The 14,425-nt window shown below is 50.0% G+C and overlaps 7 protein-coding genes across 7 annotated transcripts; 3 read left to right on the plus strand and 4 right to left on the minus strand.

Moving 5' to 3' along the window:
* Positions 1 to 303: 303 nt before the first annotated feature.
* On the plus strand, positions 304 to 992 carry ACHE_80565S (peptide-methionine (R)-S-oxide reductase; the record flags this gene model as incomplete). The annotated part of the gene is made up of 2 exons (XM_043283949.1): positions 304 to 556; positions 628 to 992. 2 exons carry the CDS (start codon positions 304 to 306, stop codon positions 990 to 992), a joined length of 618 nt encoding a protein of 205 aa, XP_043141178.1.
* A 339-nt stretch (positions 993 to 1,331) lies between these two features.
* Positions 1,332 to 3,330, plus strand: ACHE_80566S (stromal membrane-associated protein; the record flags this gene model as incomplete). Its single annotated transcript, XM_043283950.1, has 5 exons — positions 1,332 to 1,440; positions 1,536 to 1,704; positions 1,766 to 1,810; positions 1,873 to 1,975; positions 2,035 to 3,330. The coding sequence occupies 5 exons, from the start codon at positions 1,332 to 1,334 to the stop codon at positions 3,328 to 3,330; spliced, it is 1,722 nt and encodes a 573-aa protein (XP_043141179.1).
* A 337-nt stretch (positions 3,331 to 3,667) lies between these two features.
* On the plus strand, positions 3,668 to 3,902 carry ACHE_80567S (uncharacterized protein; the record flags this gene model as incomplete). Its single annotated transcript, XM_043283951.1, has 2 exons — positions 3,668 to 3,718; positions 3,777 to 3,902. 2 exons carry the CDS (start codon positions 3,668 to 3,670, stop codon positions 3,900 to 3,902), a joined length of 177 nt encoding a protein of 58 aa, XP_043141180.1.
* Positions 3,903 to 4,487: 585 nt separating this feature from the next.
* On the minus strand, positions 4,488 to 5,074 carry ACHE_80568A (uncharacterized protein; the record flags this gene model as incomplete). Its single annotated transcript, XM_043283953.1, has 3 exons — positions 4,488 to 4,535; positions 4,593 to 4,757; positions 4,811 to 5,074. 3 exons carry the CDS (start codon positions 5,072 to 5,074, stop codon positions 4,488 to 4,490), a joined length of 477 nt encoding a protein of 158 aa, XP_043141181.1.
* A 1,828-nt stretch (positions 5,075 to 6,902) lies between these two features.
* On the minus strand, positions 6,903 to 7,455 carry ACHE_80569A (uncharacterized protein; the record flags this gene model as incomplete). The annotated part of the gene is made up of 2 exons (XM_043283954.1): positions 6,903 to 7,113; positions 7,166 to 7,455. The coding sequence occupies 2 exons, from the start codon at positions 7,453 to 7,455 to the stop codon at positions 6,903 to 6,905; spliced, it is 501 nt and encodes a 166-aa protein (XP_043141182.1).
* A 1,048-nt stretch (positions 7,456 to 8,503) lies between these two features.
* ACHE_80570A (WD40 repeat domain-containing protein) lies at positions 8,504 to 10,603 on the minus strand (the record flags this gene model as incomplete). The annotated part of the gene is made up of 6 exons (XM_043283955.1): positions 8,504 to 8,637; positions 8,705 to 8,780; positions 8,840 to 9,320; positions 9,370 to 10,312; positions 10,388 to 10,530; positions 10,587 to 10,603. The coding sequence occupies 6 exons, from the start codon at positions 10,601 to 10,603 to the stop codon at positions 8,504 to 8,506; spliced, it is 1,794 nt and encodes a 597-aa protein (XP_043141183.1).
* Positions 10,604 to 11,762: 1,159 nt separating this feature from the next.
* Positions 11,763 to 13,730, minus strand: gem1 (ERMES complex Ca(2+)-binding regulatory GTPase GEM1; the record flags this gene model as incomplete). Its single annotated transcript, XM_043283956.1, has 2 exons — positions 11,763 to 13,654; positions 13,721 to 13,730. The coding sequence occupies 2 exons, from the start codon at positions 13,728 to 13,730 to the stop codon at positions 11,763 to 11,765; spliced, it is 1,902 nt and encodes a 633-aa protein (XP_043141184.1).
* Positions 13,731 to 14,425: the final 695 nt, after the last annotated feature.

Genomic DNA, 14,425 nt, shown 5'->3' on the forward strand with positions numbered 1-14,425 from the left:
ACTATAATCACAGTCTTTTTTGACAGGCAAATATTGGACATTATTTGATGGATATATAGGTATTCTCTTTGTCTATGGCTGAATCTTCTCGCTTTTGTTGTATAGAGATTTGAATAAATAACTAGTTATATGTTTCGGAATTACGAATACTCTCGATGCTCTCCACATGATGACGTAAAAGCGATGGCAAATTCGCGATTCTACAAGTGCGCGACGAGATTCAATCCTTAAGCTCCGGCCAAGGACCATCGTTTCTATCTTATCAAATAGCTCGCTTACAGTTTCATTCAACAACCCCTCCAAATGCGCTTCCAGCGTCTGACTGCCGCGCTCCGAACATTCTCGATTCCCCTTCGATCCCAAACCACCGCATCTCCATCTCACTACTTTGGCAAACTACCCCTTCCAGTATCCGGAGCGACAGTCCTCAAAGCAGCTCCTACCGTTCCCTTCATCGGATCTCTCTTCAGTTCAAGCGCGAGAGCTGAATCCAGCGACAACATGTCCTACCCCGACCAGCGCAGCGACGATGAGTGGAGGGCCGTTTTGAGTCCTGGTTCGCCTCACTCCCTCTCTTCTCCCGTCTCCTCTCCCACCAGGCATGTCGCTAATAGTTAACACAAACAGAACAATTCCGCATCCTCCGCGAAAAAGGCACCGAACGCCCTTACACCGGCGCCTACGACGCCCACTACCCCTCAAACGGCGTCTATACCTGTGCCGGCTGCGACGCGCCCCTCTACAAAGCCAACCACAAGTTCAAGTCCGGCTGCGGCTGGCCCGCATACTTCGATTCGGTTCCTGGTGCTGTGAAGAGGTTCACGGATAGTTCGTTTGGGATGGAGAGGACGGAGATTGTGTGTAGTAACTGTGGGGGGCATTTGGGGCATGTATTCAAGGGAGAGGGGTATCCGACGCCGACGGATGAGAGGCATTGTGTGAATAGTGTTAGTTTGAGGTTTACGGAGGGGGATGAGAAGGCGAAGGCGTAGTGGTTTCAGTGGTTGTAAGCATGGATGTGATGTGCGGAGTATATTGGTGTTTTGGGGTGAGTATTGTGTGTGGTTTTGGTAGGTGTGATGTGATATGAATATATGACTATTGAATGATATCTATTCTTCTCATGGTTATACCCATTCTTTAATAGTGACAGTCGTTCTATACTCGGACTCCGTAACTAGTATATCCAGCCCAAGGCAACAAGGCAACAAGGCTGCCACGCACCGCCACCCAAAGGGCCACGATCCGCATTTCAGTCCCCGTTAATCCTCCATCCCTCGTGCACAACCACCTCCATTGTTGTTATTCCCCGATTGAATAGAACTGCTGTCATGTCTCGCCGTCCGACCCCGAATCAGGCCGCCCAGAACCAGCAGGTCATTAAGAGTCTGCTCAAGCTTGATCCGAACAAGACATGTGCCGATTGCAAGCGCAACAAACGTTAGTTGAACCGCTGCCCGACGAGATCCTCCATATTCAAGTTGCGCCACTTGAATTACTGTGCTATGATGGGAGACTGACAATGCTCTAATTAGATCCGCGATGGGCGTCTTGGAACCTGGGAATCTTTATTTGTATTCGTTGCTCCGGAATTCATAGGGGTATGGGTACACATATCAGCAGAGTGAAGTCCGTGGATCTCGATGCGTGGACCGATGAACAACTTCAGAGTGTGGTTAAATGGGGCAATGCGAGAGCTAATAAGTTGGCGCACCTGCTGTTTGAAGATACTGGGTAGGATGGTCGTGCTGATGGGTTGCTACAGATATTGGGAGGCGAAACTTGCGCCCGGTCATGTTCCCTCAGAAGCGTGAGTGAAGCTTGGAGATTGAATGGCACTTGAACCTCATGCTGATGGTTGCTGTGCGACAGGAAGATCGAGAATTTTATCCGCACCAAGTACGATTCTAAGCGTTGGGTAATGGATGGGGGTATGCCCGACCCGTCGACCCTGGAAGCCGGTGACGATGATGTGGTATGTGAATTGGCCGCAACTCGACTCTGGACACAATGGATAGGAAACTGACTGGTTAGCCCCTTGCTGTCGTCCAGGAAAAGGCCAAACTTGAGCGCTCGGCCTCCCAACGACCACCGGTTTCTAGGAACCCCCCTCCCCCAGCACAACACAAACAAACGGCGTCGGTCAGCCTCTTCGATGATGATGAGGTCGTTTCTCCTCCAGCGCGGCCTAGTACGACAGACCCTACGCCGCGTGTACAGCCGCCCCAGCAACCGCAGTCAGCTCCGAAACAGCACCGTGCAAACGACTCGTTGCTTGGACTCGATTTCTTTGGTAGCCCTCAGCCCGTGCCCTCCAGCCGTCCAGCCAGCATTTCGTCTACGCCTACGGGTTCTTCGGGAATGTCGCGACCAGACTTGAAGCAATCCATCTTGTCGCTTTACGCGAAACCTCAGCCGGCTCCCGTCCAACATCAGCGCCAGCCATCATTCGGAGACATGGCCTCTCCGCCACCCCCATCTGCGTCATCGTCGAACATGGGTGGTTTGACCGATGCGTTCAGTGGATTGTCATTCCCATCCACCACCTCTCCACCCCCGAAGCCCGCGGAAAAACCATCTCCGTTCGCCAACCTCGCGAGCTATGCCAGTGCAAAGTCGTCTCCTGCAGCCCCCAAACTGTCCTCTCCAACCGCATCAGCCAGTGGCGGTGCAGGCGTCAGCTTATTTGACAGCCTGACATCCCCAACAGCTCCTCCGCAATCTAAGCCTCAGTCGCATACCACCTCGATCTCTTCTGGACAAGACTTCTTCGGAGGCTTTGCGTCTCCATCGCTGCAACCCCAACAAAGCAAGCCCCAGCCCCCGCCAGCCCCGTCAGCTTCGGACGATCTCTTTGGTCTTGCATCCCCGCCTTTAGCCACCACCGCTTCCCCACCGCCCAAGCCGAAGGTATCATCTCCTCAGGAGGAGATGAAGTCAGTCTTCAACCTGAACCCATCACCCGCACCTGCTCCTAAACCCGTGACCTCCCCCTCCGTGTCAACGCCGGCCGTGACAGCCAACATTCCCCCGTCGAGCATCGACCCATGGGGAGGCGACAACGCATGGTCCAACCCGGACCCTGAACCCGCCGCTCCTGCTGCCCCTTCAACGGCTGATATGATGAAAGTCCCCGAGACCATAACCGCAAATGACATTTCTCCTGGCGGTTGGGGTGCCTCGTCTTCCAAGCCCGCTCCGACAGTCGCTGCTGACGAGGACTTTGGCGGCTGGGAGAGCGCAGCACCTGTTTCTTCTACGACGGCTTCTACTAAACCGGCTGGCGGGTTTGGTGGTGCTGATGATTTGTTTTCGAATGTTTGGGAGTAATTTCTAGCTCGATAATTTTCTGTATCTTTCTCTAATTGTACATATGCCATGCGATGCCAATGCTAGACCATGAGCGCTAGATTCCATTGTGATGCTCATTGATTTCTCTTTGTTTCTTGTTCGCGTTGTCAACAGGTTACCATTAGTTACAGAAGGAAGGTCGCGGACTACGGGTAGCCATAATGCATTTATAGCCCTCTCTTCTCTTTCCTCCTCATCTTCAGCATCTCTCATCCTTCTTCATCCACCCCTCACTCCATCATACCTCTCCATCATACCTCTCCATCTACATCTACATCCCAATCAACACCATCAACTACAAATATCCACCATCACAATGGACTACAGAAGCGGCTACAACATCGCCCGCACTGGCACCAACAGCCAGGTAAGCCCCGTCACTCTGTCCTCGCCTCGAGACTTAAAGTCTAACCTGACTCCTCCAGGGCAACCCCTGGTGCAACCGCGACTACGGCAATGGCTCCAACAGCTACCACTACTCCAACTCGTTAGTATACTATTTCCTGTTCTCACCTATTTTTGCCATCTCCAGATTGAGGACTAATGCTTGATTGTCGATAACAACGGCTCGTACTACTACTCCAACCCAAACGGAAGCACCTACTACAACAATGGAAGCGGTGACTCGAATTAAACACCGCCTGGTGGAAAGAAATAGAGGACTGCAACACAACACAGGTTTCTACGGGTCCGGTGACTTTGGTCTTTTGAGGGCTGGTCAGCGATTATGGGACACGATGTATTAGAAGGGATACCGCTGGAGGTTTTTGATAATTATGAGATATTTCTAGTTCGGTTATTATTATGATAAGAGGAATTGATTGTTCCTGGTATGGATACCTCTGGAGTACTCCGCAGCGTAGTAGCCTGTACTCCCCGGCATACCCGTTTGTTTTTTTCATAGAATTACTAGATCCCAGCAGAGTAGTTAACGCAGTTGGTTGTGGTAAATTTCAGTGATACAATTTTCCTGCAGCGAAACAATTCGAACAGTATGGGATCACGACTCTGCCAACCACGGATCCTCAAGCAGCTGCTTCGCCGTCTTGCGCTCTTCCGGCAACCACTTGACCATATATTCCATGAATTGAATAAAACTCCCCTTTCTCTTTTCCAGAGAGTCGCCATTCCAGACTCTAACAAAACTGTCGGAATGGGTGCTTCTTCATACTCAATCCAGGCGCCTAGTATACTGACATCAGCTTTTGGACTTTAAGTAAAGCTCGAAGACATGTGCTTACCGCTGGCACTAAGACATTGCTCCGTCGTCTCACTTCGTTACGGAATTCACTAAACGGTGGTCTAAGCAAGGCAGTCATAAGCGCGAGATGTCTGAACGGGTCATGGCCGCCATTAGTGTCGAATGTGTCATTAAACGGATGTGTTCCTTCGAAGAGGTCCCATATCTACAATATCAGTTTCCATATAAGGACCTGATGCAGAGGTAAAGGGCACTTACCAAGCATCCCGAATTCCAAATATCCACCTCACTCCCCCACGGCATCTCGAAAATGATCTCCGACGCTCTGTAGATATGCGGTTGCACGAACGGCCCAGTGTCATGCACCTTTCCGATCCGTGCCGCGCCAAAGTCAAAAAGCATTCGGAAGCCGTAGCTCTTTGGACTGCGGAATCGATGGATTTTGTAGACGTTGCGCGAGTCGTTGATTATCTTCCGGGGGCTGGGGCTATTGGCTTCTGCTTTGGCGAAGTCTGATAGCATGGTTTCATTTTCGATCCTGGGCATTAGATTGTTGATTTTAGGTTTAGCTTTAGTAAGAAACGGCTTTCCAAAAGTATGATAAGAGGAGAGAGGAAGGTGATACCGGTATGAACAACCCCAACCTCCGTATGCAAAAAAGCCAGCGCCAACAAAATCCTCGGCGTTATTTTGAGCAAAGGAATATTGAACGGCTCCGAATTCAGCCCCATCATCTCAAGAAGAGTCATGCACATCGGCTGCAGGACGAGGTATATTGAAATTTTCAGGACTTTGTACTTATCGTCCCTATGATTTTCTTAAAAAGATCGCTGCATTGGTTGAATTGATTACTTGTTGAGTAGGCGCCGTAGTCTGGTTTTCCTGTAATCTGGTATCTGGCTTCATATCCATCTCCAATGTTGACAGGGTAGTATTGGTCTGGTTTATAATAGCGCAAGGTATCCTCTATGATATGTGTTTCTGTTGGGAGAGTTGGGTAGGTGGTGTTGGAGAATGTTCTTGAAAATGGCGATTTCCGTCGAAAAAAAGTTCTGCATGCGTTCAGCATTAGTGGTATGCTTTTCTTGTGAGGCTAGCTTGCTCCTGTGGCTCCTAAGTTTGGGGTTAAGGTATGAGTGAGCTTGAATTTGGCAGAGCTGCAAGATTGATCACATGGCTCATATTTCGATTCAGTTTTTTTTTCTTTTCTTTCTTTCTAAATACCCTTGCAATAGTTGGCGAATCAGATGACCAGGTTCGATATATTCCTTGTAACATTCCAACAACGCTGCAGGTTTCATCGAGAACATCTTGTTTCGCTCTGTCATTCTTCACGTAAGCTATGCCCTAACATACGCCGTCCATTCAACTCTCTCTGCCTAAGGGGGAATGTTTCCTTGACTCGCCGGAGAAATCACCGACAAGGTCGCCGTGCAGCAGTATCGTGTTTTATTTGAAGCTTGGTTACCGTACGCAAGGTGGGTGAAGGCCATCTCTTTATGCTTGCGCTCCGTGATCCAGGTGATTCCAGGCAAGGAGTACGCAGGCACACCTTTGAATTACCTGGAATAGATCAAGTTAAGCTATCTGTAGACTCGAGGACAACGTTGGATACTCATCTCGTCAAATTCCCCCTTCTCGCCAACTTCATGATCACTGACAGTGTATGACCGAACACGTGATCCGACAAGTGATGATGGTTGGTCATAGAAATCATTGGAATTCAAAGGCAGATAGTTCTACCGTGCGTACTCATGGAGCTCATGCATGTCTGCAATTCGCCGGGCAATAATCAAAAGTTTCCGATAGCGGTCAAGCTCAGCGAAACAATCAGTGATCAATGACATCAATTGACCTTCCCTGAAGTCCATGTGTTCGGAGTCCCCAATCCCCAGGCAATTTATCAGAAGATTCGCATCATAGACCTCTTCACATTCAGAGTAATATTCTTGAATCCCCAGGCCCTGATTTTCGGTTCCATACATCCCATCCTTTTCCAGGATCGGGGGGATGGCAACCTCGATGAGGATGGAATAGAGCACCAGATCAGCCGCCTTCAATACTTGGGAGCTGAGAGCGATCATACTCCGGAGCTTGCGGATACGCGTGGGAGCAGGGAAAACGAAGTACATCACCTAACCTCGTGTTAACGCACGCATGTTAGAGAATGAGATGGGGATTGTACATAATTTATTGCAGAAAGCCGGGTCATTTGAGAATGTCCTTGATCCAGTCATACAAGGGAAGATCCTTTGGATCCAGAACAGGCATGTCTCTCTGGGGCTGGGGCTCTGTAACGTATAGACTGTAAGTGAGGGTGATCCGACCACCTTCAGTGATAGTTTTGATCTCATGCTCGCAGCCACTGTAGAAGGTTTCCCATTGGATGGTGGAAACACTTCTGGCACTTCAGTCGAACTTGACTTTCTGGCCATGGTGCTGCACAATCAAACCACCTCCTCGAATGGAGAGGGCAGACACACCACCAGAGAACCAACCTGTTTCTCAGAGCTTGGGGTGTCAACATGCTTGTGGAACAGACCAGATGGCCCTGAATAAGCCTATCAAGCAAGTTAGTTGACTGACTGGCAAGAGAAGCATGCTTCAACTCACATTAAACTCGTGGAGTTCCGCGTGGAGCTTTCGTGTGTGTCTTCCTTGCTGCAGATACTAGGGAGAAGGATTTGCTCAATATGCTTAATGAGGCCATAATCAGCGGGGTGGAAGTTCGTGGCAAACTGGTCGGGATCCGGCTTGACAGCCTCGCGGTATTCTGGATCCATCACATCCTGATTTCCACGATCAAAGCTAGCTGGATCACACTTGGAAACCAGACGTTGGAGTATATCCATACTGGATTCTGGAGTGGCTCCATTGACCAGCAGGACCAACTTGTTCGCCATTGAACTGTCGCTTGCTGACCAAAAGATTGCACTGGAGCAGAGGTCGGGCCGGTGGTTTTGGTTCCTGGCACGGCAATGGGGATATTTCCACCGCAGGCAAACGATGCCATAGCTTGCTCGCCTTCTATGAACCCTTCAACTGGCGGCAGGATTCAACAAACACATTATGATCCCCGGGCGGAATTGGATGAGACAGAAGAAGCCCCAGACCTCAGTTTCCATCTCCCAGGATCTAAAAAATCGCCTAACCAATTCGAACATACAAACATGGCAACATACCTCTCTTTCTACATCCTCGATATTCTAGTCCAGTCAGTCGAAGACTCCCCTTCTCCGCAGATGCCGTGAAAGCAGTAGCATCAGGCATCCTCGCCCACTACTTCCCCGCATTCAAAGGCTTCGCAGTCACGCCAGACTCACAACCCCGACCACAACCGAACCCCGATACACTCACTCTCCGTATCCAGCGCCATCGCCATGTCCCAGGATATCTAGCCCCAAGCCCAGGTCGCCAAGGGCTTGTCGACCACATCGTGACCGTTGCCAAAGCCAACTGTGACGCTGAAACCAACGAGGTTGAAGACTTGTGGCTCACGATGAAGGACCTCGAGAATACTCTCGACCATGCCAACACGGAATCCGGGAGATGCTGGGGTTTGTTGGTCTATGCTACTACCTTTATGTTCTATGAGTATCATCAAGATTTGACTGAGGATCGTCGACTTGTTTGCAGGGGATCGTATCATGTGCGCTGTGATGATTCTGAGATTGATCGCGCGTTCAGATATCTGGCGCGGACTGATGCTTCGTTTGCTCGGCATGATGGAGCAAGTGACTAGCTTTTTACTATTTGCGGGGTGGACTACGGTTGTAGTCCAGAAGAGTTGGTTTTGACGCGAGATTGCAGACTGGGCTACTTATCCACACAGAGCATAATACAATCTCAAAATCCATTGAATAGGGGTATATAAGTATATAATCCAGGTGCACATATAGTACATGCAAGCATATTTACAATCCAAAACTTGAGGTGGTCGACTTTTGGTGTTCAAATCCAATTACCCGACTCGCCAGGTCCAGATCCTGACCCGGTGGCAGTGGCGCTTATATCTGGGGATGAGGAATAGCCGTGATGGTTCTCGTTAACGCCTTCTCGGGATCGGTCCCAGGTGCGGATGTGACCTTTTGATATTCCCGTTAGAATCGTACTCGGTAATGTGGATTGGGGGGGGGGGGGGGGAAATTATACCTTCGAGAGAGGATGCCATGATACAGTCTTCTTGGAAGCCTAGCCAGCAGATCGGGTCGGATCCAACGATCTTAGACTATGATCAGAGGGTTAGCGTGGCGTTTCAAGAGTACACACATTCCGCACTTAACGTACCATAATTGGCGGTAATAGACCAGTCCGCGATCTGGGCTCAACCTGATGTCGGACAGTTTGGTCTACGGTGTCATGGGTGTCCGATGTAAGCTGAGAATCGGATCTCACTCGGTTTCCTGTGCTATCCGCTCGATGACGAACATGGTGCACACTGGATGCAACCATACTCGTGCGCTGGCGAGGATTGGCTTGATGCGCTTTGGGACGGTGAAGCATGCCAACATTGAAATCCCATAGGAGAAGTCTGCAGTCGTCACCAACGCTTCCGAATCGGTATGTCCTTTCATCGCACCGCCAGGGGTCAAACGCAACCGCAGAGACCCAGGAATTGTGGCCCTGGCATCTTGCGATGATTTTGCGCTCCGGGAATGACCAGATCGTTACCAAATCGTCCTGGCCGCCGGTCACGATGTATTTGCCATCGGGTGACCAGCAGACACAGATTAAGCCACCGTAGTAGCTGCGGAAGATGTCCAGAACTCTGCTATGTGTTAGCGAATGATGATCATATCGGACCTCGGTAAACTCACTCTTCCTTAAGGTAATCCATAACTCGCAATGAACCATCTTCAAGAACGATAGCCAGGTGTCGACGGTCAGGTGAAAATGCAAATTGACAGATCTTATGACCAGCTAGTCTCCATAACGAGACTGGGTTGGTCTTTTGGTTCCTCGAAGTGACCGACTTGAGTATTTGCATCGGCTGCCGACCAGATGATTTCACGGCTTCCTCTGCAAGACTGCCAGGCTCCGAAGTGAGAGGAGCATCTTCCTTCTCTTTATCGTAGACAACCAGTTGCCCATTTGAATGCGCAGCCATAAACAAGTTTTCCGACCCGGGTATCCATTTGATGTAAGTCACCGGGGAGTTGTTGATGCAGCCGTTTTTGTTAATGCGCGCGTAACGTTGCGAAATAGGTTCGTACCAGATAATATCGCCAGCTGACGAACCCATAACGACATCGACGTGACTCGGGCTCTTTGTCATCTCGTTAACGTCGTGGCACAGCATATGCGCCTTGGTGAAGAGGATCTTGGCGAGTGATTCTTCTTTCTTTTCGGAACTGAGATCCAGCCATTGGAAAGCGCGATTGATGTTTGCAAAGGCAAAAAGGCCATCCGGGTTTCGATCGTTCAGTTTCTTCGTAATGGACTCGTGGGTGATGACGCGCGAAACAAATGAGGAGCTACTCTTGATGATGTTGTTCTTCGGTTTCCGCCTCTTGAGAGAGTCTTTGGTAGCCGGAGAGACAAGCGCGGGGTTTCCTTCTCCAAAAACCGGGGCCATGACGTTCTCTTTTGAAGCAAATGGGCGATTCTTGTTGGCACTATTGACATTGACCAGAGACAGCTTGACCCCCGACGTTGGCGGCGTTGGACCAGTCGCAAGAGGATTGGGATTCAAGACAGGTGCTTCGGATGGATGTGGAGGGGGAGTCGCTAGGTGTAGGTCATCTCTGAGGTGGTATGTTCCTATTCGAACCCGTAGTGTTAGCGAACTTATGCCCAGATGCAACTACACGTAAGGCTCAGCAGAGTAAACGCTACCTTCTCCCACCTGCAACGGGCATCCATCCTCAGGATGGCTGATGACATTATTCGTCTCGACGACTGGCACAGGCATACCATTTGAAGCCCCAGCTGCATACGCAACTGGGATGGTATAACGCGGCGGCGGCGGTGGAAGAACACTGCCGTTGAAGAGATCAGTTAGCAAAGCTAAAAACCATTCACAGTATATGGATACCATTTTGGATAGGCCATCAAAGTGCTTGATGCTGCTATTCACTGTGTGCTGTCTGGAACATTCGCAGAATAGACAAAACAACAGATGACGTCTTGTGAGGGAAGAGGGAATAATCCTTACAACATGGTTGCAACCACACCACCAGGAACCGCCTGTAAATATATCCCCCAGTTTTTATCCAGGAAAACACCACCCAGTATTGACAATATTCGGGCGAATGTCTCTACTCCGTCACGCGATCGCAACGGGGTTCCCAAGAGCAGCACCTCGCGGTGGTGCAGCCTGGGTCGCTATGCTCAAGATCTCTTTCGACGAATGAAAATAATATAATCAGATGCAAGAAAACGTCGTTGGTATATGTTTATTATGTCGACAGAGGAACAGACCGTCGCGCGTGGTGGCCAGGTCTAACGTCGTTCGAAGCTCGCTGCGGAGATGAATGGGGCGAAGTCAAGCAGAAGGCAACTCAAGCTGTGCGCGTTCTAATGCAAGTAATCCATATACGGGGGGCAAATAAAGAATATTATACGAATTAAACGGCCGAAAGGAGTGTCTAGGGTCAGAAAGAATGACCAGGGAGTCTGTTAGGGGAAGTCAAGAGAGAAGGACTGGGATACGGAGATTGCACAGGCCCCCGAGAGCGAGACTTTCGGTTCCTGACGGCGGGCGGGGCAAGAGTTCAGTTCGAATGTGGAGAAGCAGCAGTACTGGAGAGAATACTACGGAGTACGTGCTATTGTACTATGGAATATCTGTCTAAAAGCCATATTGTTTTATGATCTTAACCCATTGTGGTATGCTCCATTAATTTCAATACATTTTACTATGGAGTCCCCCGGGCCGCATCCTGAGCTGTCAAGGCGGGTTAGAGCATAGCGTATAGCTCCAGCCTCCAATTTCCAGACTAGGAAGATGATTGTCGGCTGTAATATCGATTATCGTCAAATCTGGGGCCCGGATAGATCACAGCCGACTATGTAATGAAGAAGTAATCTAAGACTGTGCTCATATGCGAATTCGCCCTTATACAATACGGCGGCAACAGGAGGCCAAAGCCATTCTCTGTTCATTCTCAATACTTGAAGAAATACCTTGTACTCCATATATCAGTCTCAACTAACAAGCAATATAAATGAAACAAAAAAGAGAATCCCAACGGGTATCTAGATAAAAGATTCAGACTCCACTGCCGCTTACTCGTCGCCAGATCATAACTGCAGCAGCCCCCGCACATACTACCGCTCCAAGGGCAATCCCCCAAGCCATCCATTTACCTTCGTCCTCCTCTTCACTTCGGGGAAATGCGGTGCTGGGCTCCATCGCCGCCTCGGCAATGTGCACGAATACCTCCTGGATGGAACTCCAAGTGGCACTAACATGGAGCGGTGGACTCGGCATGTTCAAGAGCGCTGTATATTCGTGTGGCTGATACTCGGCTCGTTGGGTGGTCCGGTCTAGATCGGCCTTGAGGGCAATGAATACGCTCGGGAGTTCTTCCAGATGAGGATATTTTGCACGCAATGCTGGAATGTAGGCGAAGGAATCGGGGTCCGACGAGTCATAGGTGTATGCAATCACGTCGCACTGATCCAAGAGCTTCGCTTGGTTCTCGAGGATGGCCGGTTCCAGCTCACCTAGTTCATCCAGGATTAGATAGCATTGCTTGCCTCCGGGCAGTTCGACCGTATTCACCGCAGTCCTAGGTCTGATAGTCGGGTGGTAGGTAGGGCTAAACCCGCGCGACAAGAAGGCATCCAGAAGCGCAGACTTGCCGGAACCTGGGGGACCTAGCACATGGCCGAGGACGACGTTTCGTCCGACGCGCCCCGGACGCCGCCGACGCTTGCGCGGCCGTGTGACTTTTAACGCTGCGGTCGTTGACGGATTGCTTCGGTCCGAGGATTCGAATCCTAGGTAGGCGAGATATTCCAAGGTCGTTTTGGGAGATGTAAAAGTAGTCATACTCCACTGCGCAAGCCACCCCTGGAGAGTGACATGACCGGCTTCGTTGCGGACTGTCGATGAGGGGAATGAACCATCCGCCCATGAAGCGGGCAATCCGGGCGTGGGTGCAAACAAGGACGCCAGTTCGGCATCGTTGAGACCACCGTCATTATCTTTGTCTGACAAAAGGAAGAGATTCACGAAGAATCGGTAGCCTTCTGGCGACAATTCTGCAGACCCGAATGAAGGGACCTCGAACCGGGGGTGAAGAAAGTTCTCCTGCAACGAGAGATTGTCGGTATACTGAAACGCACGCAGGATAATCCAGACAGTTTCATGACGTCCTTTCTCCGCATATAACTTGTTCAAGTGGATGAAGCCCCTGCAATCGACTCCCGACGGGGCCACGGAAGCGGGATACGTCTTCTGGATGGTTTCCTTGATGTGGACCAAATCCTCCTCGCTCAGTGCTTTCTCGAAGCATCTCATTTGGAAGTCCTTGATTTCCTTGTCCGAAAGATAGCCATCCCGGTCCTTATCGCTGAGGTAGAAGATGCGCTGCAATGCTGCAACCGCTGCGGGCTTCAGAGACGACTCCTTCGAATCGAACAACGGCGCAATCGGATGAGTAACGGCCTTCTGACAGAGGAAAAAAGCCTCGTTGACATTACGGTGTTCTCGAGCACTAGCCCTGATGCACGAGTCGATCTCCTTGAACTCCGCCATCAATGGCAGCATTTCATCCTCGATAACCTGGGTTTCACTGTGGTCCGACCCGAGATCCGCCTTGTGAGCGCACAGCACCACAGGCACGTTAACTCCCAGAGACCGGAAGTATGGTAACCAGAATAGCGCCACTCTTTCATAACTGTAATGATCTGAGTATACCAGCAGAATCACATTTGCTTTGCGGATTTCCCTAGCCAGACTGCTGCGTTCGTGCGGTAGGGCGGAGGTGTCGACTACCGTCGTCGTCGTGACATTCTCCGGGGTTCCAATGGTGGGAGGGATCGTGATCTGGGGTAGAATAGGCTGGATCTTGTGAGTCACAAACACGCCCTTCACCAGGGACGTGATGAGACTGGACTTGCCAGTGCCCTCATCCCCGCAGACGCAGATTCGTACTGAATAGAGCCCGATATTAGTTTGCTTTCATCAATCGGGAGTTGGTTTTCAAGCTTAGACCGAACCTGTAGCCATTTTCAACAGTTTAGAGGTAGGCAATTAGAAGCATCTGTTTCATAACATCATTGAATTCATTGTCCTGCTATATACCAATGACTTGAAACAGGGATGGTTTTGAATTCAGGCCATAATTAATGCACGGAGTCAATGTCATTATGTACCGTGTGGCTGGAACCCGGAGCTTGCTTGTGGCGGTGCTGTTCCTTTAGGCCTCAGGTGTCTATCAGGTATTTGCGAGTTTGACCCTCAGAACGCTGACTCGAGTAAAGATGCCAACAACTGTCAGACGTTATTAGCCTCAATATCAACATTGCAGTCACTAGAGGAAAGGCAAGCAAAGATTCTGGACAGCTACACGAGCAAACGCTACTCCAGACTCTTAGGTTCCTGCTCAGCCACAATAACACTTTATTTTACTAAATCCCAGCCTTGTCTTTTTGATATTTTCACTTTCTCCATGCTCCGGAGTGCTCGGAATACAGAGAATATAAAGAACAGATTGAATGCAAATACTTCTTTCTACATTTATTCTTTAGATATCAAATTTAGATAACAAAAAGTCTCCTCATACTTTGTATAGCTGGGCGGTGTTCGGACTTGTCAGCCGTCAGGTCAATCTATCCCACTTCCGGTCGCCCCCCTCGACGGTCCCGGCGCGAACTCCATCGCAACCGTTTTTATTATCACCTCTCATCTTCCTTTCCTCTATC

This window comes from Aspergillus chevalieri, chromosome 8 (genome assembly GCF_016861735.1).
Source record: "Aspergillus chevalieri M1 DNA, chromosome 8, nearly complete sequence".
In the NCBI taxonomy this organism is placed as follows: domain Eukaryota; kingdom Fungi; phylum Ascomycota; class Eurotiomycetes; order Eurotiales; family Aspergillaceae; genus Aspergillus; species Aspergillus chevalieri.